Source organism: Dermacentor andersoni, chromosome 2 (genome assembly GCF_023375885.2).
Source record: "Dermacentor andersoni chromosome 2, qqDerAnde1_hic_scaffold, whole genome shotgun sequence".
Taxonomy (NCBI): Eukaryota; Metazoa; Arthropoda; class Arachnida; order Ixodida; family Ixodidae; genus Dermacentor; species Dermacentor andersoni.
The window spans coordinates 142916242-142943704 of record NC_092815.1 but is presented as its reverse complement, the minus strand read 5'-3'; the positions used below and the strand labels follow the sequence as shown (position 1 = coordinate 142943704).

At 47.2% G+C, this 27463-nt stretch overlaps 1 protein-coding gene across 1 annotated transcript in view; it reads left to right on the top strand.

The window, feature by feature from the left end:
* Positions 1–27463, top strand: part of LOC129387515 (scoloptoxin SSD14-like) — a 95021-nt gene that overhangs the window by 21284 nt on the left and 46274 nt on the right. The window contains exons 5-6 of the mRNA XM_055076486.1: positions 13936–14128; positions 16457–16620. Coding sequence (XP_054932461.1) covers positions 13936–14128; positions 16457–16620 — 357 coding nt within the window. The remainder of the gene's footprint in view (positions 1–13935; positions 14129–16456; positions 16621–27463) is intronic.

Below are 27463 nucleotides of genomic sequence, written 5' to 3'. Positions count from 1 at the left end.
GCCGCTTTTTATGAACCTCTTTGATACCACATTGTCCACGGTAACACAGGTTATGCAAAACACGGTAACCCAGATGATAGAGACTGGGTTCCAATCTCTCAAGAGCGAAATGGAGAACCAGATTCAGGCCCTACAGAAAAAAATCACAAAATCGGGAGAAAACTTCAGTCAACGCATCCACATGCTAGAAGAAAGAGATCATACTCCCAAGAAGCCTAAGTACCCTGCGAGAGAAGCCAAGATCATGAAGACCCTAAGCGAACAAGATGGCGAGGCTAACTGAAGAGAAAGATGACTACAAGCAACACCCACGGCTCAAAATTTGGCAATGGAACTGTCATTCTATCCGAAGTAAGAGAAACAACCTTGTACAATTCTGCACGCAGTTTGACCCAGATATTATAGCCTTACAAGAAACCGAAGCTGAATACTTCAAGGTCAGTGGGTACCTCGCTCACGTCACCGACGGTAAGACGAGGACAGCAAGCCTGACCAAAAAGGCCATCAACGCTCAACGACACGACATCCAACACCGCATCGAACACACCCTCGTCGAAATTGTACACGAGAAAAAACAGCAGCAGAACCTCTTTGTGTTAAACGTGTACAGCCCGCCAAAGGACCACCTAAAGGATCTAGACAAGCTAATGCGAGAAGTGAAGAAGCTGAGCAAGGGTAACGGTCTGATAGTCGTTGGTGATTTTAATGCTCCCCATGCGGTCTGGGGATGTGCGACCTCAAAGAAAAAAGGAGAAGATGTGCACAACGTAGCCCAACAACACCTCCTCACGCTACTCAACGACCCGCACCTACCCACGCGCATCGGCAACAGTGTATCTAGAAACGCCAGCCCAGACCTCGCATTCGTACATGGACTCGAACAGTATGAGTGGAGCTGCATGGACGAGAATCTGGGTAGCGACCCTTATATAGTGCAAACGATCATCCCGCACCACAAAGCGACGATGAAGATTGGAAAAGCCAAGATCACAGACTGGCAGGCCTTTCGCACAGACGACAGCGTTATTAATGCGACGATAGACAACATAGGAATATGAATAAGAGGAGTCATGGAAAGAGCCGAGAGGCATACGAGGACAATCCAACTGTAGCAAGACACCGCCGTGGTCGACCCCCACTTACTCCACCTGTGGGAGGCGCGGAGGGGACTCACGAAAAGCTGGCAGCGTAACAAGTGCAACCGGAAACTCCAAATTTGAATCTCCAAGCTGATCAAGGAAACGCAAGAGTACTCTGAACAACTTGGAAGAAAGAACTGGCGCGAAACATGTAACAAGCTTCAAGAGACTCTAAACAGCAAGCGCACTTGGGCGGTACTCAAGACTCTCCTATCAAAGAGGGAGAGCAAGAACGCCGCGAAACAGAAAGTGCAGAGACTCGTACACAACCACCCGGGGAAAGAGGAAGACATTATCAAAGAAGTGAAGGAGAAGTTGCTCGGTACGGAGCGGAACATAACTGTATATCGGCACTTCGACGAGTATCGAGGCAAACCAAATATAAAACTGGATCGGCTCTTCACAGAAGTAGAAATCGAAAGGGCCTTGAGCAAGCTCTTCCGCAACATGGCGCCGGGGTACGACAGAATAAACGACAAGACACTTCGGAACCTTGACGGACCCTGTGTAGACGTGCCCTTAAAACACATCAATGAGTGCTGGGAACGCGGTAAGGTACCACCTGAATGTAAACATGCCGAGGTGACCACGATACCTAAACCCAACAAACCCATGAGCGTGCAGAACATTCGACCTATATTCCTCACCTCGTGTGCTGGAAAACTCTATGAGCACATGGTGCACAACCGCATGGTCGAACATCTCGAAGACAACGGACACGTCCCAAACACCATGTTTGGATTTAGAGCTCACCTGTCCAAGCAGGACGTGTAACTGCAGATCAAAGAAAAAGTCATAGACAAACTGGACACGCACAGCAAGAGAGCCATCCTCGCATTTGACGTGAGAGGGGCTTTCGACAACGTGCCTCACGAAGCCATATTCCAACATCTCAACGTATATAACTGCGGAAAATATATATATAATTACATCAGATCTTTTCTGAAAGAACGGACAGCCACAGTGGGGATAGGCAACTTACGCTCTGAGAAATTCGACATACCGCGAAAGGGAATGCCACAAGGCTCCGTCATTTCGCCGATGCTATTCAATCTGGCGATGAGCTCGCTACCCAAACAACTGAAGCAAATAGAAGGGATTGGTCACAAATATAAGATGACGACCTCACCATCTGGACTACGGGAGGGTCGACAGGTAGACAGCAAGACGAAAGACGCTCTGCAAGAAGCGGTTGACACAACGTAGACGTACCTGGAAGCATGTGAACTGACGTGCGCACCAGAAAAGTCAGAGCTCTTGGTGCTAAGAAAGCGCACAAGAGGCCGACAACCGCAGCAGATACCAGACCCGGAAGTAAAGGTGGGAGGCATCATGATTCCGCAGGTAACGATGCTCCGCATCCTCGGACTCCTGATTCAATAGGATGGGGCGGGGTAGCAGAGTTGGAAAAAATTCAGAGAACAGTACAACAAATAACACACCTTATCAAAAGAGTGTCGAGCAAAAGGCACGGACTTAAGGAGGAAGACTGCACGAGAATAATACAAGCGCTGCTCACGAGCATCGTCACCTAAGGGACCCCATACCTTGTCATGAATAACAGTCAACGAGACAAAGTAAACGCCCTCATCAGCAAATCCTACAAAATTGCGTTGGGCCTGTCCCCCTCCACGTCCACAGTGAAACTATTCAAAATGGGAGTTCACAACACGTGGGAAGAGCTCGTGGAAGCGCACAACGTCAACCAAGTGGAGAGACTAAAGCTAACAAAAACGGGAAGAGCCCTGCTCTAAGATCTGGGCTACCAAGTCGAGGATGAGACGCACCTACCTCAGCGTATCCTACACGAGATCAGAGACAAGCTACACATAAGTACCTTTCCCAGAAACATGCATCCCGAGTACGACAAGGAAAGGAGACAGGCGAGAATACAGGCAAGGTTAATAACAACGCACTCGAGACAAGGACAACAGAAGGAATAAAACTACGACACGGCGCTATTTCCTTCTGTTGTCCTTGTCTTGGGTGCGCTGTTGCAAACCTTACCAAGAATCCCAACCAACTGGCCGAACTCGCCGTTCTGATGAGAATACAGGCGCTCAAGCACATAGTGGAATGCACCAACAGCAAAGAAGAGAATGTGAGATGCACGGACGCAGCTGCGTACAGAACAAACGACCGATTTTGCAATCAACGTGGTCGACGAGAAGGGCTAAGAACATACGTGCCAAGGGCGCGAGCACAGCGGAAGATCTGGGCATAGCCCTGGCCATCGCAACGTGCAAGAAGACACTGGTTACCGTGGTGACGTACTCGCAAGAAGCATGCAGAAGGTATGTGAACGGAAGGATCGGAAAGGCAGCACTTCAGGTCTTGACCGACACCGAGATAGAAACAGCAGTAATCCTCTGAACGCCGGGACACTAATCTCTCGCGGGGAACTAGGCGGCGCACGCCGCGGCTCGACATCATGCACGCCGAGCCATCTCCGACGCGCAGAGAACACAGACCAATGACTGTGACGGGGATGATGAACGGATATTCAAGAAGTACTCGGATATCCTGGCGCACTACAGGAAGCGGAGGCGTCGCTAGCCGCCCATGCATAAGACGATGAGTAGGGAACAAGCGGTAACCTGGAGAGGACTACAGGCTGGAACCTGGTATCTGCATGGAACACTGCTGCACGCCATGTATCCGGGCACCTACGGGCGAGACTGCAAGTTCTGCCCGCCGGACACGCCCAACACCTTGCGCCATATGGTGTTGGAGTGCAGGAATAACCGCGAAGTACCACCGTCATCATCACTACCAGGCGATAACATGTGTGGGATTCTCATCCGTGCTAATGGGGCAAAGGAACGACAACACAGTAGTGCAAATAATCACAAGGGCTTTTATTGCACCTTTCATAGATCAATGCCTGCTAGCCGAGTTGCTATCCACAAAACATGCCGATGGGCGCGCGTGAAATCTAAGTCCGACTCACCGAGACCGGATAACGAGCGAATATGTTCGCCCCATGCTGGATCCCAATGCCTTGTTGTTCGCACGTACGGTCACGAGAATGGTGGCGTGTTCCGCCTCACGAGGCGGTCTCGCAGAAGCATGCATCGGCGCACTCGCGGAACGTCCGAGCAGCTTGCCGATTCCGAACGAAAGTGGAAGCGCCTTCTCCTTTCCGCGCCCAAGTAACCCCGCCGTGAGGCAGCGTTAGCAGCGCAACACTCGCCCCATCTCTCGTACTGCGCTCAACCACAACGACAATGCGGGCCCCAGGCAACGCGGCGAAGCCGGATTACAGGGGACGAGAGGTATGCTGGAAAACAACGCATCAGGGAACGCGTGAGAGTCGCGCATCCCCACATCCCCCTAACCTTAAATCACTATATATTCCGGCAAAGCATGTCACACGGTATAACATCAACGTGTGCTTCGCGAACAAGGTAGTACATGCAACAGTGGCCGCGCCGATGAAATGTCCCCACGCTGTCCATAACATGCGAGCCGACATTGTCCTTGGGGTACACCGCTGGCGTCCACTGGTCACAGCAGCAGCTCTGCAGACTCGACGGCACGATTCCAGGCCAAGACTCCGGAAACGGCGACGCAGTAGTCGGCACGAGCAAGCGTCACTCGAGCGTTGGCGAGAGCCGCAGTAGCTGTTGGTGACCGCCGGCTCTTTTCTCCGCCGCTGAGGGTTGCGAGCAGTATACAGGCGGCCACCGAAGTCCCTGCGCCGAACCGGCCACAGCATCACCATTGCCCGGGGTGGCTCGATCGTAGTCCGGGGCAGCAGCGCAGACGATGTGCAGGTGACGGCAAAGCAGGGGTGACTCCGCTCACGCTGCGTACACTCAACACACTCGGCAAACACTAAAGTAGTGCAAGGGAGAGGAATTCTGCATGCGCATCGCCCACGTGGTACGATGTTCAACTCGGCTGGCAAAAGGTCGGGCGGCTACTCAGATGCTAAGTTCACGTGAACGAAGCTCACTTCCTTGATTCGAACAAGTAATTTCAATTCGTGCGAGCCTATCTAGAATGAGGGAAGAAAAGTGCAACACCTCAACGCCACGGTCCACCAGGTTGTGTACCTCCACGTGCGACAGGCAGCTTCGTAAAGCCTTAGGACTGAAGCGTCGCTACCCTAGCAACCGGCATCAAAAAAAAAAAAAAAAACACCCAGAATGGGCGCAGAACAGGCAGCCGCGAGGAGAGGTCAGCTCTTTTAGGTGGTCCTACCCCGCTTAGCCGCTTAGCCTGCGTTTACGCGACGGTAATCTACGTAAGGACGCGGACCGCTCTCACAACGCTCGATCACTTCTGGAGTGAACCTTTTTTCTACCTCCGCATTCATGATCTCATGTTGGTGCGGCGACACTCAATGGTGCTAGTGGTGCTTTTGTTTAAAATTTTTATTTAGGTCGTCAATTGTTTTATTAAAAATTGGCAGAATTCGAAAATTTCATAATACGAAACTATCAAGTTTACAACTCTAACTCCGCAAGAAAAATGCTATCAATTCTGCGAACTGCATATAATAGTACACAAATTCACGTAAGATATGAAATGACATATCAAATTTGTCCGTTTTCAGTTACCTAATGTATGCCGCTGACAGAACCACGATATCTGCTCTTGATGCAGAACTATTAATTTCTAAACTTCGTGCTTCAATTTTGTTTCAAACTTTCGAATTGTTGAAAATCTTTTTATCAAAATTCAGGCTCTAAATGGAAATTCCGCTTGTATCAGTCACTAAAATTGAACTTTCTCTTTCAGATGCAACAAGTTTCATTAAAATCGGTCCAAGGGTTATCTCAGAAAAGCGTTCTTGCGTTTTACACGTATTTGAATAGGCGCGTCGGACTTGGGCCCGAGCTAAAGCTTCCTCTTAATGCAGCCACGAGTTACGAGCTGGCACCATTTGTTAAACAGACGGGGTTTAGGTGACCTTCAACAGCGTCTGCTCGGAGTTCGAGCCAAAATTAATTAAATGTGGGGTTTTACGTGCCAAAACCACTTTCTGATTATGAGGCACGCCGTAGTGGAGGACTCCGGAAATTTCGACCACCTGGGGTTCTTTAACGTGCACCTAAATCTAAGCCCACGGGTGTTTTCGCATTTCGCCCCCATCGAAATGCGGCCGCCGTGGCCGGGATTCGATCCCGCGACCTCGTGCTCAGCAGCCCAACACCATAGCCACTGAGCAACCACGGCGGGTGAGTTCGAGCCAGATTGACCGTCGGAGAGGGTGTGGCAGAGAAGACGAGGTGATGTAAAAACAATTACAGAAGTTTAAAGGGGTAGAGACGTGAAAATTTTCGTTCACACGTCCTTCAATTCAAGCATTGAGCACTGCTTCAGGAAGCACGATACACACCGTGGGATTCATATATACCCGATAAATAATTTAATAAAACATTATTATACCCAGCGATTTCGGTTTCGCTTTCTGGGCTCCGGGTGATGCTATGACGTCGTAGGAGAGGAAACGCAACACGGCTTGGTCACGTTGGCCACAAGAATAGCGACGTAAAACTATGCTGCGTCGTCTGTTCGCGCATACGCGTGCTCTGACAGCAGAGGTAAACAACTGGCGGGCCGAAGTGCATGTCACGATTGTTATAATTACTGTGAAGAGCGACAACAATGATAAGAAAATATTGCGGCTTGTGAGAGTCGGTGATTCATTCCGAAGCGCCGTAAGCTTTAGCTTTGGAGTGAACCGTCAAAGGCCTAGCGTCGATATCGACGCCACCGAACGATCAGCGGCGGTGAGGCTGCCGTCGGTGCCAGAGCGACCACTCCTCGCTCGCTGATTGGCCGCTTCGCCGTACGGCTGCCGCACAAATGGGTCCCGGGCCCATCCTCTCTACGGCAAGGAAATCTCGCCGTTCGCGAGCAAAACCGCCGTAGCACGAGGGCCTGCGAACGGCAAACGGCATGCGGCGAGTTTCCGTGCCGGTAACTGGACGGGCCTTTACACATTGAGAAACGGCAAGCGAACGAGATACCGGTCCGAGCTGCCGATATGTATACGTTAACTGCTCTCCGCGACAGCACTGTGCATGTCTCGGTTAGCCAGGGTCCAGGGTTAGCTCGGTTACAGTGTTCTAGAAGCCTGTAGCATAGAGGAAGGATGTTTAGAATGACAGGAAACTGAGCTAGTTGGTAAGGATTCGTAATGCAAAGTAGGGGCAAGGCGTTCAGACACGAACACAAGAACAGAGAAGTGGGCAACACGAACGCCGCATATCTTGGTCCCTTTCGGAGCCGGCAGGCTAGTGTTACACTCAACATGTAAAGGCCAGTCCACGTTAGCGGCACGTCAACTCGCCACACGCAGTTTGCCGTTCGCGGGCCGCCGTGCAGCGTTCATGTTGTCCACTTCTTTCATCTTGTGTCTGTGTCTGCACGCCTTACCCCATCTTTGCATTAAGAAAGGATTTCTATATGCCTGTAGCTCGGTCAGAGTAGAGGCTATGTCGGTCGCTCGGCTCAGCAGGCTCCGTAAACGGCATTTCATCGCTACTCATCATACGTCACGTTTTTGTGCTAGTGTGCTATGACGTCAATATTTTCGTTCCTCCACTGTGACGTCATAACTGCCGCGCTAGCGATGGGTCTCGACCACAAGGAGCTTTCAATGACTTTTTGGAGCTGAATTAAAATTATTTTGAAATGTTTGCAGTGTCCAATACCTCGTTGTGGGTGTCCTCGCATACGGAAGCAGCCTACAACATGCTTTTATAGCCTCAAAATTTGGTGTCGCAACCCCTTTAACACATCATTAAGGGTGAGCAGTGCGCTTCAAAGCAAAAAGTACAGAAACGCTCGGCGCGCCTGCTCCGGCCCGCAAGGTAGAGAAGATTAATCTGTGACGTCTCGCTGGCCTTGCTAGACGCTACACCATCCGGGACACCTCATTCTCTCTTGCTCCCTTGTCAGAACACTGATAAGCCAACACAGAAAAATACAGAGAAAAACCACCCCACGGCGTGTGTTAAAAATTTAGCGTGTGTGTCTGGGGGGGGGGGGGGGGGGGGGCACGTAGGGAAAAGTAGGATTTGCACTGGTGCACAATGCCACCGCACACACGCGATGGACAAGTCTTTTCATGTTGACCAGCGTGACGACTAGGCACGTCGAGTCTCAGGCGCTTGGCATACCTCCATCGCCGCACACAGTGAACCGTAACAAGGGCGGGTGTTTCGTCGTACTTTTCTCACCAAAACAGTCTCCTAACTCCAGCAATGGTAACGTTGTGTTTTGTTGTCAACTTATTTTCATTCTTTCACGGTAGTTCGCTTCGCTCGTCCTATTAGTTTCTGCGTGTATTACAATCTTGTCTACTCTCAAGAACACATGGACAGGAAGGTCAGTTGGCTTTCCATTTGCAACAAAGAGTAGTATTTATCTTAGACCATTTGTGTTCGAGATGTGATGAGCTACCACTACTTTAACGCAGCACTTCCATCACTCGTGGAAATCTTGGGTACATGTTGATGTATTACTTCAGGTCCTGAATAGTTTATTCCACCAATGTATTAGTTGCTGGATGGTACGGGGCAGTGAACCTGAGTGTTAGACCACGTCGTTCTGCCCACTTCTCTTGTTTATGGCCTCGAAAGGCTGAACAATTAATGGATACCACGACTTTCACATTTTCAAGAATTCTGCGGCAGAGTAGCAAGATCGCGCCCTTGGCGTCCTCTCTTCCTGGCCTGATCTGCCACCATTCTTGTGCATTCCTCCAGGCATTCAAGGAAAGCTTGCATTTTTTCGACACCTACAGACATCTTTGTGAGCTCATCTTGACTGCAGTCAAGATGAAGCGGCCAACTTCAAATGGTCTCCATGAGTGTTTTGACAATATCATTCGTTGTCTTTTTCATTTTTCAATTTCACCTTATTCAGGTGATGTTTGTGGCTTGACTGCACGTGCATTTTTCGTGTCCTTTCATATAGGGGTCATGTAAAGGCTTCATCAGCTTTATATATGTTTTTCAAAATCCGTTGTTTTCCTTGGAATTAGGGATGTTATGGTAGAGGTCCAAGATTTTCGATACCATGGTCGGAGGCACCGTAACTTTCCACTCCACCGTGGCTTGAGTGTTTCAGTTCCTCCTCAAAGTTTAACGCTACTTATCCTTACTTTGTGAACTACAACAGGCGTGACCGCCAACCTCGACATACCGTCTGCATCTTTAATTGAAGCCACTGGGCGATGGCTGCCTTCACAGGGATATTGCTGAAGCTCGTTCACCCAGTGTGCTATATTTCCATTAGGTTTCGCCAAGGTCAAAAGGTGTGTGAGTGCTTTGTAATCAGTTAAAACTTGAATTTCGTTCTAAGTATGAGCGGAAGACCCGAACGGCCTTTAGGACTGCCAAAGCGGCTTTCTCAGTTGTTGTATAGTTAGCTTCCGCCCCCTTAAAAGAAAGAGAGAGGAAGCTCTTTATTGAAAATGCAGAGTGTTTACCCAGTGTATTTTAGCCTACATTCTGCTCTGCAGTGAATGGGACGAAGAAGAACTGCCCTGAAAGGAAGTGGGCGGAAGAAAAGTAAAAAAAAAATGCAGATCGTGTGACGTTACCAATAGTAGGGTAAGTGTCCGATGCAACGAATGTAGGAGGTAAATGTAAAATAAAATAAAATCACACTCTTGATGAGACCACATGCGCAAGTCATAGTTTAGACAGCAAACGAATTGACTCAATGTAGAGGATGCCCCACGTCATTTGAGCCAAACATTATCGATATGCAAATGCCACGTAGCTGGAAAGAACCATGGTAACGTTGTTTGCCGTCGCTTGGAGATACTCAAATTAATTGTTTCATTACGCCGAATTAGATAATCAGTCTGAATTAATTAATCAACTTCCCAAATATTTTAACTATATAAAAAATGTCAATAAGAAAATTGTAGAGCAATATGAAAAACTCCCGATACAGTGACAGTGGCAAGAACTTTATTAGAACTTTACTTTTTATCCTGAGGAACCCGATTGCTTGGAATAGCTTTCCGTTTGCTCAACACATGCTCCGCAAGAACGCTTTTCCGAGCGTGAAAGAAGCCCACAAATGCAATCAAAATGGCTGCGCGACTGGACGCTCGAGGCATCTGCCTGTTATACCGCAATTTCTTGAAGGTACTGAAATGCTATCATATATCCACCGTTAGATCCCAAGTCGTGTAGGTATACTACATCCTGGATAAAAATGTAATTGCTTGATATAGTGCTTTTCGTGCAAAGGCTTTGCAATGGTGCTTGTGAATCTGTGAAGATGGTACATTGTTGTTGAAGTTGTATGTATTTTAGCGCCTGTTACATCGGCTACAGCTCAGACAATGTTGATGACGTTACTCGCTCTAAACGCCATGGAACTGTCTAGTCTGTGAAAGGATCAAGAATACTACAGTATGTTCAGTAAACAACTACTGTGAAGCGTGTTGGTTGGGTGTTCGGGTGAAGTCTCGCTCATAGAGGACCACTCCCGTTCCATAATGGCACACATCCCTGTTAAATTCAAACGGAAGGAAATATCTAGAAGACAAAGGAAAGGGTAATCACGTACAGCTCAGAAAACGTTGATGACGTTACACGCTCAAAACGCCATGGAACTGTCTGGTCTGTGCAAGGATCGAAAATATCACAGTATGTCCAGTAAACAACCGCTGCGAAGCGTGTTGGTTGGGTGTCCGGGTGAAGTCTCGCTCATACAGAACCACTCCCGTTCCATAATGAGACACATCTTCGTTGAGTTCAAACGGAAGAGAAAAATTCAAAAGGAAAGGGTCAGAAAAAATATGCACCAGCTCCTCGTACGCGTTATCGCATTCCTGAGTCCACCTGAACGGTGCGTCTGTTTTAGGCAGTCTTGTTAAGTGCAGTGTCTTCATAGCGTAGTCTCGAATAAACGCTCTAAAATATCCAGCTAGTCCAAAACACACGCGAAGCGGGTTGGCGTTAGGTGATATTACAAGCTTAGTTATGCGCACCAAGGACTCTTTTTGGTATTCTTCGCGGTACCATCTAATATTCGACCCCAAAAAATTGGTTTATTTTTAAAAAGCTCATTATTTTTTAATCTTATCTTGAGCATCGATTCAAATAGGGCAGCGAGAATATACACAAGATGTTTTTTTATGCTTTTTCTCTCCTACAGTGCACGATGATGTCGCCTGCATACGCATAGCAGAAGCGACCATGAAATGGGTTCAGAACAGTATTCGTGAGCTTCTGAAGCCAGTTCTCATCAGTGAAGACGATTCTCATAATTGTCAAATGGTGTGAAAAGGACGGTGTATTGCTCGGTTTCTTGGAGTGGCATTTCCCAGATGCACTTTGGACAGATCTATTCTCGAAAACCAGGTGCATTCAACCGTCTTCTGAATGATGGTGTCTGTTCGAGGCGGATGGGATCAGCTGCGTCTGGCTCTTAATCGTCCTGTAGTCTGCACATTCTTAGGCTGCCGTCTTCTTTTGCAGTATTGGTGATTGGTGATGCCAAAAGCAACACAGATCTGCGAATGATACCTGCGTCTAACTTGTGCTGCAGCTAGTCTTTCAGCCGTGTCGTTTCTTTCGATAGATTCTAGGGCTTTTCCCGTACTTCAGCAGTACCGTGTAATTCAAAGTATACTTCGAATTCGGTGATACCAGGAGGATAGCCTCCCATGCAAAACAATTCTGAATAGATTGCCTACTGTGTCTCTTTTTGGGCAAACGAGTAAGTTTTGCAACAGCCACATATTTGTAGTTATCTTCATCGGAACTTACAGACACAGCGTCGTCCCACTTAATGTTTATTCTCAACGATTTCATATCTGGGGCTAGTGAGAAGAAAGCCATATTGGACGCCTTCTACCACCAAGGCAAGAACTTCCACGCACTGCAACTAGTATATTAGACTTAAGCTCAGCAATTCATAGTGCCTCTTTTTCACGTCCATCGTAGGGTCGTTCAAGAACTAGTCTGCCTGAGCATATTTCTTCTCTATTTGCTTTGCCTCTCTTTAGTATTGATATTGACGTTGATCTTGAGCTAGCAGCGCCTGTTCATTCAGTTCGCCTTCTATGGGGAGTAAACATGAAGAAATGAGTAGCATGACCTCGTTTCCACTCTGAGGTAGACATTGGGATTCCAGTTGTATTTGTGTCTCTGCCTTGTTGAGCAATGCCGGTGATTGCAAGGCATCATCGGGTTCTCAGTCTGTCACTCAAAGTCTAGTAGTTACACTTTCTGTTAGTTGGAGTGTCATTACGCCCGGGTTTCTGGAGTGAGAATGTGACTATCCCTGAAGGTCTTGACAAGACTTGCAGGTTCGTTCAGACTACTAGTGAGGAAAGGCTTATAGCAGCTCTAGTAGTGCTTTGAGACGTTTGGGCCCTTTTATTTGGGCATCTAGTTGCAAACTTCCAGGCAGGAAAATACGAGCGCTAAGACTGATCCTAATAGCAACTCTGATTGAGCAAGGCTAATAAGTCGTTGCTTCTCAGGGAAGCATTAAATTGGAGAACCAGACCGAAAACGTTAGAATAGCGCCTGGTCCCTTCGTTCGACATAATTTCTCCTGAGTGTAGACAGGAAGATGAATTTCCACGTACACTAGGTTCGCAAACACGCCTTAGTAAGTGCAATTCACGCCATTTTCTTCCCTACACTATTGAGAATTCGTGCCATTTTTACCACACCTTCATGGTGGGATAGCTATCCATTCTATTTTTCTGCTTCTTCATGTAAAGTGACCAATTCTTCTGGCTCATCAGAAGACCCGTCAAACGTTTCTGGTCATAAAATTTCAATTGGGCGCCTCCTCCTAGGATGGAAGGCAGAAAGGAGCTTGCGTCATTGTGTTCTATTCCGAAAGTTGTTGCTGTGTTTCGTCGCAATTGATGACCTGAAGAATTGTCGATCTCTCGCCATACGGCGCTGCACGTTCGAACAGTCGTTTGAGTACCAGCTGGCAGCAGCTTGAGTACGAGCATAAGGCTACTGGGTCATTTATTTTCTCAGAACTTCGTTTAACAAGTTCCGCGGAAGACACGACAGCCTGATCTAGAACAAGATCCAGGACGCCCCCATTGTCGTGTCCACAAGGAGGTCAACTGAAGAATCATGTTGAACTTGATAGCTCTTGCATACCACTTGGACGTTGCAAATTTGCACAAAAAATGTTACCCATATTCGTTCACTTGTCAGCTTTGCCAAATTATGCAATTAGCCCGCAGACATATAATCAATGAAGCAATGGTCATGTCACCACTGCAATTTTTTATTCTTCACTTTTATACTGCTCTTCCTTCTCTCCCCACTCCAGCTGGCGTTCTTTAGGTGACCTTCTTCTTCTTCAGCTTTCGCTTCATTCAGGTGGTAGGCATCTATTTCAGTCACCGGAGGGGGGCAGTTTTGGACATGTTCCACTAAGTGGAAATTGTAGCCAGTTCTAAGAACAGGTGACCGCTGGTGTAAGGGATACCGTCAACCAGAAGCGTCCTAAGCACAACTTCCTTCATCCTAGGAAGGTAGCTGGAGACGTAGCCAATATATGTTGGAACGAAAGCGCGTGTATTCAGCCGGGGACAATTTTCGCGGACGCCACGCACAGTTCGTGCCGTGCTGTTTGTATCATCGCGGGGAATTTCGGATAGTGCACCTAAGTTTAGGAGTGAAGAATAACTAGGTGCTGGGCATGACAGCTGAGCGATAAGACCAATTAGATGACAGGAATTTCGTAGGCACGTTATCATAGAAGTAGGCCTATTTTCACTGTTCTGCGATACTGCGCTAAAATCGTTACTTTTAATTTTGTGCATGGTGTGCAGGTGGACTGTCAGTAGGTGTCCCGGGAGAACTTCGCGGTTATGAGGCTCTCATCACGAATTTCAGCACAAAGACGCTCAAGGAACATTTTAATTACTCTATAAAGCTTGCCAGGGAAGGCATAAAAGTTACAAATTATTTAGCCAAGGCCATACAACTTGAGTACAAGCACCTCAAGGACACTCCAGCCTTAAAGTAAGTATCTCAGGTATTCTAATTTGTTTTAGCTCAGATTCGCTGATGGGAAGTCGTGAATGCTTGACAGGTGGGGAAAGAGACGCTGCAAGTTTCCTGCCTTCTTTGTAGATAGATGAATAAATTTCGGGAGCACTAAGACTGAGAAAGACATGATTTCGCAAATTAAAAAGAATTATGTGAAGGTATTTCGAATCACAGCGTAAAGAAGTAAATACGCGTTCCCCCTGAGCCCAAACGTGAACAAAACGTTACTGTTAAACCAGTCAAATTCTAGGTAAATTTATTTATAGAATAACATTTTTGCTGCTTCTGAATAGCGTCAGAAATGGCCATTTCTATTTTAAGGATTACTGACCTAATATTTTCGACCTTTTGTTTTTAGCTTTAAATAAGCTTCTACGACCCCTAAACTCTTAAAAAAAAATCTGAAAAACGTCAGAACGTCCTAAATAATTTGCTCTAACAGCCGTCATACAACCAGTCTAGATTTCCTTTATCGGGAGGTGTCGGGACAGCATGGCACACTGGATGCTCACGTGGTCACAAGCAGCGCTTTTTCACTCGCTCCAGCTCCTCGGTCGTCCTGTGTGCAACTGCTGCGCAGCGAGCAGCAGCATACATACACACAGCGAGACACAGTGGGTGACACAGCATCCGGATGTTCTGCTCGCACGGGACCACCTTCTGTGTCACATAGAGTTTCCTGCAACTATGTGCTGTGTCGTGTCCCCTACAGAGAAAGGAAACACGAAGATGGTTGTAGAAAAACCATTTGAGTGGATGATTTAGGGTTTGACAGAAGTTTATCCAATGTTCCGGAGCTGTTGTGTATTCAGTGCCACTTTCACGCAGCCGAATGCACATCGGACGAAGCGGGAGATTCTTGAAGGGCACGGTAACACAACATGCTCATAAAGTTTTGAGAGCTGTGAACGGACAGCTTGCATTCATTACAGACTTTTGGTGGAGCGTAAGACGCTTGCGTTAGCGTTAGCGTGCGACGCAACACTAACGCTAAGGAAGGCTGCACTGCGTGGCGCAAGCTAGTCTTGGAATAGCGGAAAAGAGCAAAACGCTGACGCAAACATATACGGCGCCATCTAGACCTAAAAACACCAAGTATGCTGGAAAGCAATATCCCTACGAAATGTCGAGCTAATCCAATGCCGAATCGCCAAGTGCCTCACTAAGTCAGGCGAATGAACGAAAGACAGGCTTTGGCGCCGTCTCGACGCGGTTACAGAAAGCGTCAGCAAACTCTCTCTCGTTAAGCCTACTGCACCGCTACTTGAGAACGTATCTCGGAAGCAACGCCCATTTGATTCCAGTATAGACCGCTGTCTAAGCATCATCACACAAATTTAAAGCAAATTTAAAGCATTAGTGGGGGACGAGTGAGCCGAACAGTGCAGGTCGACATCTCGACAGATCCGAAGCGGGCAGCTCTCGCTTCGACTTGCGCCGCCATGTTGCCGTACGTAAGGGTCACCCCTTGCGTGCGTTAGCGTTCAACGCTAGATCCTGAAAACAGCTTACGTACGTAAGAGCCCCAGCTTCGTTTACGTACAGCGCATGCGCAGTGTGGGACACTCAACGCTAACGCTAACTCACTGCGTTTGCAGCTGCACGATGTGCTGAAGCTGCATATTTTCGTGATTTCGGTTGCCGGTCACTGTTTGAAAAATGTACTATCGTCAGCAAAGAGCGCAGGCCGAATCATGCGTCAGATAATAGAAACCTCCAAAATTGCGCACGTGAGCAGCATGTGTCTAAGAATGCCTTAGGTTTTCTTGACGCAGAAATAAATTCATTTCCTCACGTTCTGATGAAGTTTATGCAGTCTTGTCCTGTCGGCCTTTCTGCTGTACCATGTGGTGCCAGGGGTTCACGTGATATGACACGCTATAGGCGGTGATGGGCAATCTGGCTTTTCTTCACGGTCTGTGCTTGCTATTCCCATATTAAATAAAAAAATTATGGGTTTTTACGTGCCAAAACCACTTTCTCATTATGACGTCCGCCGTAGTGGAGGACTCCGGAAATTTCGTCCGCCTGGGGTTCTTTAACGTGCACTTAAGTCTAAGTACACGGGTGTTTTCGCATTTCGCCCCCATTGTAATGCGGCCGCCATGGCCGGGATTCGATCCCGCAACCTCGTGCTTAGAAGCCTCTATTCCCATATTCCACGGGTCTTCTTTGTTTTAAACCTTAGAGCGCTTCCCAGAACGTTCTCCTTCCGAGCGTTCTCCACTTTTGATGAGACCACCATGGCCTAATAATTGTTATTCGTTTGAGTAAAATCAATTTTCTTTCTGTTCATCTCAGGGACATGTACTCCAAAAGGGGCACTGACAATCCTCTCACCGAAGGAGACACGCTGATAAATCCTGACCTTGCAAAGACTTACAAGGAACTAATGGACAAGGGTGTTGACTACTTTTATAAAGGAGCTTTGGCAGACAAGATCGTAGACGCGGTCCGTAAATCACGTGAGTGGACTCTGCATCGTGATTGCCGCAGCGCTCTGTGGCAATATTTTACTTATTGCACTGCTTTGTTAAGGAAACATTCGAACTTCACATTTATGAAGATTGGAAAAATGTCGAATATATATATAAAAAAAGCAAGTAGTCATTTCATTAGTATTGCTAGCTGGGCGTCACTGGCTGAAGATAAATCTTATTGCTGAGAAGAAACGAAAAAAGAAGAGTCTAGTCCTACGAATCTACGGGGGAAACCCGCGGTAACATGACCAATCTCATAAAAAGATGCACAAATGCTTAGTTTCTCTGTCAAATTAATGTTTGATCAAATATCACAGAGTTACCTATATCCTAGTGATCCAAATAGTCGTCTGCACTAACCATCGTTTGGGATTGATAGCACGCAGGTACTCAACCGAACCACATGGCAGTCGGCTGAAAAGGCTTTAGTGAAGATATTATTTTCTGAAGCAGCTAGTTACTTCCTATGAGTTGTGAACACGAAAGCACTAACGTCCAATTGAACGCCACCGAGCGATTCTTCTAGTTTTGCGCTGCGAGTAATGTTTGCGTTTATGTTCGTTCCGGCCGCCATGAATAAGAATAGCGATGTGGGCGAGTTGGTTTAAGTCCATGGTGCAAAATTTTGCAGCCTGAAGCACTGAAGTGCAGAAAACAACGTCAAGAGGGCAGTCGTACGTCCTTTTTGACCTTTCTTTCCGCACTTACGTGCCGCGCGCTGCAAAAATTTAACATTGTTCGCCCGTCATGCATTGGGAGAGCTGGCAACGAAGGTGGATTTTGCTGCCTGCCTCTTCGCTTGTTTTACTGCGTGCTCCCGCTCCCTTGTTTCGTCTGCGGTGTACCGGCGTGGACGGTCACGTTGCACTACTGCCAAGGTTGCGGCCGCCGGCGACGTAGATGCTCCACACTACATGGATAGCGGTACGTGTTGCCTGGGCCCGCAAGTTCGAGCCAGCGTCACTAGCGCACGCTTCCGAATTCCGAACCATGCAAACCCAGCCACGAAAACCTTCTCTATAGCGCAAAGAAGTTACTGAACTGATTTCTCTAAGTAATATACTTCAGAAAAATTGTAAAGTACAGTTGACATACAACCTACAGACATGATGGCTTTGGATTGTGATTTGAAGATACGACAAAACATAATTCTGTTACGCGGAGACTGAAAACACAAAACCTTTTTCCAACGAGGGTAGCGATGTATGCTTGTTGGTTGGTCATCATTGAAAGGTATCTGTACAGCAACAAAATGACACTGACACAAGAAGAAACCAAAACGAAGAGAAGCGCTAACTATCAACAACGAAAATTTTACTTCCGAGATCGGTCATACTTAAACCCCCAAACAACCACGTGCACACTATATCAACCATGAGGATACACATACGTACATGACGGCATGAAAACAACCTAAAACCAACAGAACGGGAAAGCACAAGACAATCTAAATGACATATGGAAAATTCAGTTCAGCCTTTATGCCATGCGTAAATATTCCAACTCTCCCGCGAACAATGACAGGGAAGGTTTGGTGATGCACTGGTCAGCAGTCGAGAGGATCTGCTCCGTTCCTATTATTAGTCTTATGCGTTCGCCCTTATCCCCATTTATAATAGTGGTATCTTCTAGAAGTGGGCGACATGGACACGTTTTACAATGGAAAGCAAGAAAACCGTTGCCTGATACACTGTGACACTTATTTCTCTGCTCTCTTAAGCGCTCGTTGTTGCATCTTCTGGTTTAGCCTAGTAACATTTAGCACATGACAGCGGAATGCGATAGATCACCCCCACCGCGCTTCCTACGAGCGGCTCTTGGTGATTCTTATCATACACCGGCCTTTTCGTCCTCATTGGGTTCGTGGTTTTGCACAAGGTATCCAGCTTATTTGGAGCTGAAAGAACTACCCGTACGTTGGCACAAGTTCTAATTTTAACGCGACAGCGTTAAGGAACTCGTGTCGCAGAAAAGCCGGTGTCGTCGGCGTCGGCAGCGTTGGCTGTGAGTGAAAATGGCAGAAAGACATTCATAAATAAAAACAACTTGCAAGATCGGCTGGTTGGGAATCGAACCAGGGTCTCCGGAGTGTGAGACGGAGATGCTACCACTCAGCCATGAGTTCGATGTTTCAAAGCGGGACAAAAGCGCCTCTAGTGAATGCGGTGTTGCCTTAGGAAATAGCCACAGAAAGTTACACTGTAGTGTATATCTGTAATTACGAGCATGCAAATTGCAGAAGTCGCAGTTAGACGAGTAGCGGAGTACGTTTCCGCTTGATTTCTTCTGCGCTTGGCGCACACGCAGAGCCGTCTTGTGGCAAACACAGAAGACCCCCCTCCTCGCAATGTACGGCGCTGCCCCGATAGGTGGCGCGCCACTCGCCGGCGTCTCCCCTTCTTCGCGTTTGAGCGCATTGGGGCCGTGCGGGGACTGATGCGAGGATGCCCCAATAGCCTTGCGTTTAATAAGTTTTCTCACTCTCTCCCCTTCAACTTCCAGCGTGCGTCACTCGAACCTTGGTGTTTAGGCGACGCCACTCTTCTTTCCGCTCACAGCGCGATTCCTAGGTGCAGCGTCCGATGCGGGACGCCTCTAACGTGATCACTGCGCCGTAGCGCGTCTGGTGGAAAGCGTCCCCTGCGATGTGTGCCGTGCTGCTGGCGAGGAGTCATGCGTCTGCGTGGTGCTCCCAAGCGAGATACAGGACGATCCGATCTAATTGGCAGCCCCATGATCGCGTCCGCCTTGATGGCGCGTCGCGGCCCGCCTCTCCGTGCCGATCACGACGTTTGGCTCGCGTAGATCATTTCTCCCTCTGAGACACCGAGTTTATTGGTTCGTTCCGCTTGCTCAGGCGCACCTTTCGTCTTTGTGTGACTCAAGAGCATGCCGAGCGAATGAGTGGGCGGTGTGAACAGGGTGCGATAATGCTATCACGTTCCACTCTTGAAGGCGAAGCTTAAGCTTCCTCTAATTTTTTTCTGGCCATGTGATACGTGGTGTACGTACGAAATGGCAGCGGTTTTCACCTGCTCACGACTGCTAGCTCTGGCATTCTCACAGGGGCAATCTCTCGAGTGTTCCTGTTTTAGCAACCTCTCCGCCACCGACACCAACACATGGTTAGGATAACGTGCCTCCTTAAGACGCGCAGACTACTGCTGGAGACTGGATTTGCTAATGCTAAGATGCACAAGGCAGATGTTCCTTTTCGAGTTATGATTTCCGAAAGGGTAACCTGGCAGAAGCAAGCTGTCATGTACCTGCTTTCAAAGCTGAACGTTCTCGGGATTGATGACCCGTTTCTCGTGAAAGGGTCTGACGAAGTCCTTGATTTTCTTAGGTGTCACGCGGAAAAAGGCTTCAAGGCCTTCTCCGCTGACCGTTAAATATTATATTACTCTATCCCGCACAATGAGCTTATTCAATATGTCGAGGACTGCATTGACAAATATGGCGCCACCAGGTTTTCACAGGGAGCACGTGTTTCAGTAGAAAGGTTTTAGAATTTTTACATTTGTACCTGTCGGCAACTTCTGTACAGTGGAACAATAGGTCACATCTGCAGAAGGAAGGCATTTGTATAGGGTCGTGTCTAGCTCCCGTCCTTAGCAACCTCTCTTAGCACATATAGATAGGCACATGTATGTACGCCTCACAGGGCTACCAGGTTTTCAGGGAGCTTTTAGATTTGTCGACGATATTTTAGTGCTCTTAAATTGCCCTGGTAAATGTTTCCAAGAAAAATGTGCCAATGCCTTCACGATTTTTCGCGAGTGTTTGTGACCTCTTGACGTGACTTTTGAAGTGCCTGTCAACAGACAATAAGCTTCGGTTTCTTCACGTTCAATTAACCTTTACTTATAGTAAGACCTGCTCGGCTTATAGCCCACGAGCTAAAAAACCTGTTCTCCAATTTCATTCAGACCATTCGAAGTTGAAGTGGGATATAACTAACATGTGTTTCAAAAACTCCCTTATATAATTATGCCTACGTCTAAAAAAAAAAGAACAGTCTCCAGCAGCAGTCTACGCGTCTTAAGGAGGCTGGTTATCCTAGCCATGTGTTGGTGTCGGTGGATGAGAGGTTGCTAAAACAGGAACGTTCGAGAGATTGCCCCGGTGGGAATTCCAGAGCTAGCAGTCGTGAGCAGGTGAAAATCGCTGTGATTCCGTACGTACACCAGGTATCACGTAGCCAGAAAAAAAATTTGAAGTCGCGCTAACGTACGGGTTGATTCTTCAGCTCCAAATAAGCTGGGTACCTTGTGCAAAACCACGAACCCAATGAGGACGAAAAGGCTGGTGTGTGATAAGAATCACAAAGATCCATTCGTAGGATGCGCGGTGGGGGTGATCCATCGCATTCCGCTGTCATGTGGCTAATGCTACACAGGCCAAACTGGAGTATGCATCAGTAAGCGCTTAAGAGAGCACGGAAATAAGAGTCACAGTGTATCAGGCGATGGTTTTCTTGCTTTTCATTGTAAAACGTGACCATGCCGGCCATCCGACATGGTCATAGAAGATACCACAATTATAGATAGGGATAAGCGCGAACGCGAAAGACTAATAATAGAAACGGAGCAGATCCTCTCGGCCGCTGACCAATGCATCAGCAAATCGTCTCTGTCATAGTCCGCGAGAAAGTTTGATTATTTGCGCCCTGCATAAAGGCAGAACTTAATTTTCCATATGTCATTTAGATTTTCTTGTATTTTCCTGTTGTATCGGTTTCAGACTGTTTTCATACCGTCATGTACGTAAGTGCATTCGGATGGTTGATATCATAGTGTGCACGTGGTTGTTTGGGGGTATAAGTATGACCGATCCTGGAAGTAACTTTCCTTGTTGATAGTTACCGCTTGTCTTCGTCTTCGTTTCTTCTTGTGTTCTTGTTTTGTTGCACTATACAGTCACCTTTTCCAACGTTTGTACCATTCATACTAAGGCCATGGCCTCCGAGATTTCCGCGTGCCGGCGCGCGCAAATCTCAAAGCGCGCGCAAATCTTAAAGGCCATAAAGCTGTGCGCCCGGTTCCTTGCAACACCTACATATGGCGCTCGCCTCCGCCACATCGCGGTCCATGCAAGAGGCCGTTTTTCTACCAGAAAGCTCGCTTTTGTGTATAGCATTCGCCGCCAGCGCTTCCCGGTAAACATTACGGTTACATAAGCTGCAGTTGCCGGGAAGCGTGAGAAGCAGTCAGAGACCTTTGAATGCTATCGCGTTCCACTCTTAAAGGCGAAGCTTAAGGATCCTCCAAATTCTCGCTCAATAGGCCATTTGACGACTTCACATCAAAAGTTTCCCAAAACTTCAGTCTCCAAATCATATGCCTCCGTGAGAAGTTTCTCTTATTTCTTAAGTGATTGAACGACACAATGTGAGTATAGAAATTAGGCTGTGAGTTTCTGCTTTCATATCAACGACATTCGGTTTTGAAGCACGAAGCCTCAATTCAAATTTCTTAAGTAGCCATCCCGCTACCTCATACGGCTTGCCCTTCGAAAAAACACGCCTTGGTTACTTAGTGGCTGCGGTGTTGAACTGCTAAGCATGAGGTCGCGGTATCGAACCCCGGCCACGACGGCCGCATTTCGATGGGGGCGAAATGCGAAAACATCCGTGTACTTAGATTTAGGTGCATGTTAATAAATCCCAGCTGGTCAAAATTTTCCGGAGTCCGCCACTACGGCATGCCTTGTGGTTATATCGGGGTTCTGGCACATAGAACCCCATAATTTCTTGCCTTTTGAAATAACAACAATTACTTTTTCTATTAAGTCGGCTCACTCGGCACATGAAGGGTGCGTGAACATCAAGAAGCAATACGCAAAAACAAGAGAGAACCGGCAAGATCATTTACAAAGAAAGAAAAGCTTTCGAAGAGGTATTAAACAAAACAGTGAGCTGCAGGTGTAAAATGGCATATAAGTCCGTGTTCTGCTAGCTGCAAATGCTGCTGCTAAATGAAAGCCGGAGCCGAGCTTGCGTTCCTCAATACGAAAAAGAGACCTACCCCCCCCCCCCCCCCCCCCACCTGCGAAAAAAGACAAACAAAAGAGAAAAATATTTCTGTCATTTAGGACAAAAAGTACTTAGCTGCTGTCAAAGTAATGCAGTTGCCCAACCCTTTCTCCCAATGTTTGAAAGAACTATGGAGCCATTCAAGCTTAATGCTGTCAATTGAGTGGTCCCTGCTGTGCTCACCTCGTGCACAGTGATAAATCTCCTTACTTTATTAAATCTTATTGTTTGAACATAAAGTACAATATCACACGGAGCTCGATCTGATGGATATTGTTATGTCTGGAACGCCGGTTCGTCTCCGAGAGGATATAAATACCATGACATAGTGAAAGCAGGGTGAGTTGCGGTGCTGTCATGATGTAGAAACCAAAAACCCGCCTTCCACTTTTCTACGTGCTTTCCTTGCACGTTCTATTTCAATCGCCTTATATGTCCAAGTAAAATTGCTAATTGACAGTTTCTTTAGGAAGAAGCAGTTCCCAGTGCACATTCCCATAAAAGCCAAAGAAGGAAAATATACATGACCACCGTCTTCACACAAGCGCACTTGTCACGTTTCTTTCGGTTTTTATGAAGAAAGCGGCCACAATTAGCTCGAAACTTGCTTGGTTTCGGGGTCTCATGGCCATAGCACGAATTTTAGGCACCCGGGATGATCTTCGATAAGAGGTAAAGGTGACTTTCGATGTTTTTTTTTTAATCCTTGCACAAAATGAAGAAAGTAATTAATAAAGGGAAAATCAGACATGCACCCGTTCGTAGCAATTGCTATGAACGGGTGAAGCTCTTGCCTTTGCTTCGTACTGTCGACAAATTCGACTTCGCCCTGCCATCAGCTAGCCGCCTGGTTAGCTCAGATGGTAGAGCGGCTTGCCCGAAAAGGCGGTGGTCCCAGGTTCGAGTCCTGGACAAGGACGCCTTTTTCTTCAACTGTAAGGCTTTTCTTTCGAGGAACCGGTATGGGTTCCCTTTGTAGCAAATGCTGCGAACGAGTGGATGTCTGATTTTCCCTTTATTAATTACTTCTCTCCACCTTGCGAGTTTCCGCAGAACTATTACGTCTAAATGAAGCAAGTGTTCTTTGTTTTGCTTTTTGTCCTGGGTGAGAAGGCGGGGAACAAACATCGTGGCACCGCGTCAGGCGCCTACTTTTCCACATCTGCACTCGCTCAGAAGCGCTCCAACTCATGCCATCAGCCTCTGAAATTTTGTCGATTGTGTACCAGCGGCTGTCGTTGGTTCCTTCTGTTGAATGTTTTCGACAATCACATAAGAACGACTGGTTGAAGGCCGGCCGAAAATAGCCGTTAACGCTCATTTCTCCTCTTCAGATTAACCCAAACTACTCAAAACCTCGTGCACGCCTCAACGCCTCCTATATAAGCGTCTCTTGGATCATTTCAAGTGTCAATTGGTCGCTTTTTTTTTTTTTTTTTCAAAGACGAATAAGAACCTCAAGGAGATTTGCTGTACGCGTGAAGAACAAACGCCGTGATTTCGCAAGAGTAGCGCGGCAACGGTTGGGAAAACTGTCCGCACAACCCTATAAGACATTCTTGAGTGATCTAGGCTTGGTTACTGACGTGTGAAGTGTCCGCGTCCACCGGCCTAGCGGGAAAACACCGAAGTGCCATTACAAAGTGCTCCATGAAGCCAGACGGTTCCCTATCCTTCTCTATTTTTTTAGGGGGGGGGGGGTCCTCTTGCATGTTTTAGCTGTCCGGAAGTGGCAGGGTGATATGACTAAGAGATCAGACGCGACAATGTCAGCGCAAGCTTGGAGTTCAAAAGGGTACTACTGATACTTGTCAGCTTGGAAGGGAAATTTCGCCCAGCTGATGCTATCAGTGTGGGCAAACCACTAGGTTCGTTCTGTAAACTATTGACAAAGCTGAGTGAGTTGCCATCATTGCTAGTGATGAAGCAATTTCTGTAAAACAGGTGAGCACATGACCACACAAGCAGAAGAGGACGAGAGCAAGCTATGAAGAAAAATGGTGGTGAAGGCGGCAATAGCTGCGCGAGTACGCACTAAGGAAATTTTCACTCCCAAAGGGCTCCTCGCCAGGCCGCATAGCAAGTTTGGTTATACGCTGAACGTTAATACGTACCCTATAGGGAGCGTTCTACCGCAAGAATTGTTCAAATTGGTTCATTAACAGCCGAGGTAGAAATATTTCAGTGCCACGAACCTATGAATTCAAGAGGCGAGCGTCACGTCAAAATGGACACTCTCTCTACTTACCCCCGTGAAGTCTCCACAAGCGAAATTACTTCCCTGCGTTCTCCATACCGGAGATGAAGGATCGCGTGAAGCGTACGTCGCGGGCCTCTCCCTTTCTTTCTTCCTCTCGCTTTTCTCAGCGCGGCGAATTCCCGCTGATGGCGTCGCGCGCGAGCTGGTGCGTTTGTCGCGTTTCGCGCAGCGCACAATTGTGCGCGCGCTGTGCACGAAAACACCTGACTAGCGGTAATAAGTCAGTGCTACACGAACACTGAGGCAGACGCAAGCGGATCACAGAACGTGATCGCGCGCTGGAACACGGTAGAAAATGGCATAGTTTCGCTCTCCGCGCGCGCGATTGCACGACAGGGGAACAAGCAGACGAAACGGGAGTACATCTCTCTTGTTACGGTACGAAGTAAAACAAAGACACGTAGACATTCGGTTTGTAGGTTAGATTATTTCTGTAAACTTTAACTCGTCTATTGAAGCAACAGATCAAACAAATAACTGCTGTTGCCATGCATCATTCTCAAAGGGCCCATTGGGAATGACGTAGAGTACGGCGAACTAGGTAGGCGCACTTGCACGATTGACGTCGATTCTCTATTTGGGAGCGTGGCGTCCGCAATGAAAAGGTTGCAGGGCGTTTGGTTTGGAATTTCAGCTCTTTTCGCGGCGATCGGCGGTGTAATAATTTGCAGGCGCAATCGTTAGTGCGCGTTGTATGCACTGTACTTGTCAGTTCGAAATGGCCAAACCTGTTGAGGGATCCTTTCTTGTGTCTATATTTCAGCCCCTTACATATATAGGAAAGGGTGTTCAACTAGCACACCCATAAGAAAAAATCTGCGGATCCCACGCACTGTGACAATCCATCTAAGTGAAGCTTCGTATGCTATTTGCTTTGATTGGCAATAATTAGCGGTATTGATGGCGGTGAATGTGCAATCCCTTCAGCGTTTATTTCAATAGCAGGGTGGTGAATTGATGTTAAACATTGCCTTGCGTGCATCACTGCTGTTTGTCTGCGTAGTCCACAGAACACACAGGGAAACTTGTTTGAGGCGTTGTTGCGCATCGTTGTTCATAATCTCTGAGAGGGTTGAACATTATCATTGCCTCACATGGCATATCCCATCGTGGCAGAAGTGTTTTTATTCAATTGAGTTATGATGCTGTAAGTAGCTCAATTAATCATAATTTTATGTATACATCTTATACATACATTCGCGTTCTGCACCCCGTTTCGCAGCGTAGCGAACTTATGTTAAAAAGAAAAAAAAAGTAAAGCAAAAAAAAAACGCCATGAATTCTCATAATCAAAGTTTCTGAACCCCTATTCTCAACTTTGTTTTTATACGCCTCCGTTTGTCGATTCCCTACTTTTCATTCACCAATCTTCCAATCGCCTCTTACTAACCTCTATTGTGGACGTGCTTATTTTCCTCCTGCTCTCGCTGGGCCTGAGGGGCTCAAGGAGGTCAGTGATTGCTAAATCGACTGCTGGGCAGATACCTTCACATCCTATTCAACATGCTCCATAGTTTTCCTAGCTTTATTTCGCTTTATAAGTGCGTGTTCTAAGGCATCCTGACCTCGCTTCGAAAAGCAACTTCCCTTTGAGTTATCATAAATTGTTTCTTCCTTGATTTCGTCGTTTTTCTCTTAAGCAGTTACTCATGGCAGGGTTATTTTCCGTTGCCGCCACCCAAGAGATATATCAGCCTCTCTGACTTTCTGCTTGACGTTATTTGTTGCTTTGTGTCTCACAATACAGGCCGCATACTTGCTAGTAAGTTTCCTAGTTCTTCTCTTCCACAGTGAATCAATGTTATTCCTGTACAAATACCTGAACACCCTCCCAGCCCATTTACTTTCTTACACATTCCTCATTCGTTCTTCATAATATTACCGTACGCTTCCCTCACTTCAAAACTAGTCCAGCCCATATCACCCTGCACAGCTTCATTTGTAGTCTTCCCCAGAGCCTCCAATGCGAGGCCACCCACTGACCTTTGGTTCCCGTCGAGTCCTGATTGGACCCCTGATTTAAAGCAAACAACCGCATTTCCAAAAGTAAGTCCTGGAACCATTACACCTTTCCACATACCTCGGAGGTCCTTGTACCTATTGTATCTCCATAGCGCGCTGTCCTTCACTATGGATGCATTTCTCTTCCCCTTTACTGTTATGGTTTTTTCCTGTGTTTCCATATATCGTTTGGCTTCGTTTATCCATATACCAAGGTATTTATATTCTGTTAACCGAGGTATTTCTTCGCCCTGTATCTCCACTGTCTGCTCGCTGTTTTCATTGAATACCATAACACCTGATTTTCTAACACTAATTTTCAACCCTAAATTGTCCTTCCTGTCCACAGATATTAGCCAGACGTTGCAAATCACTTTGCTTGTTAGTTAGCAACACAATGTCGTCCGCATAACATAAACCTGGGAATTGCTGCTCTATTACTGTACCCGCCCGTTCGTATGAGAGATTAAACTCGATATTACTTCCTTCTAGCGCCATCTCCATCCTCACCATGCGCGTCATAAGCAGCAGCG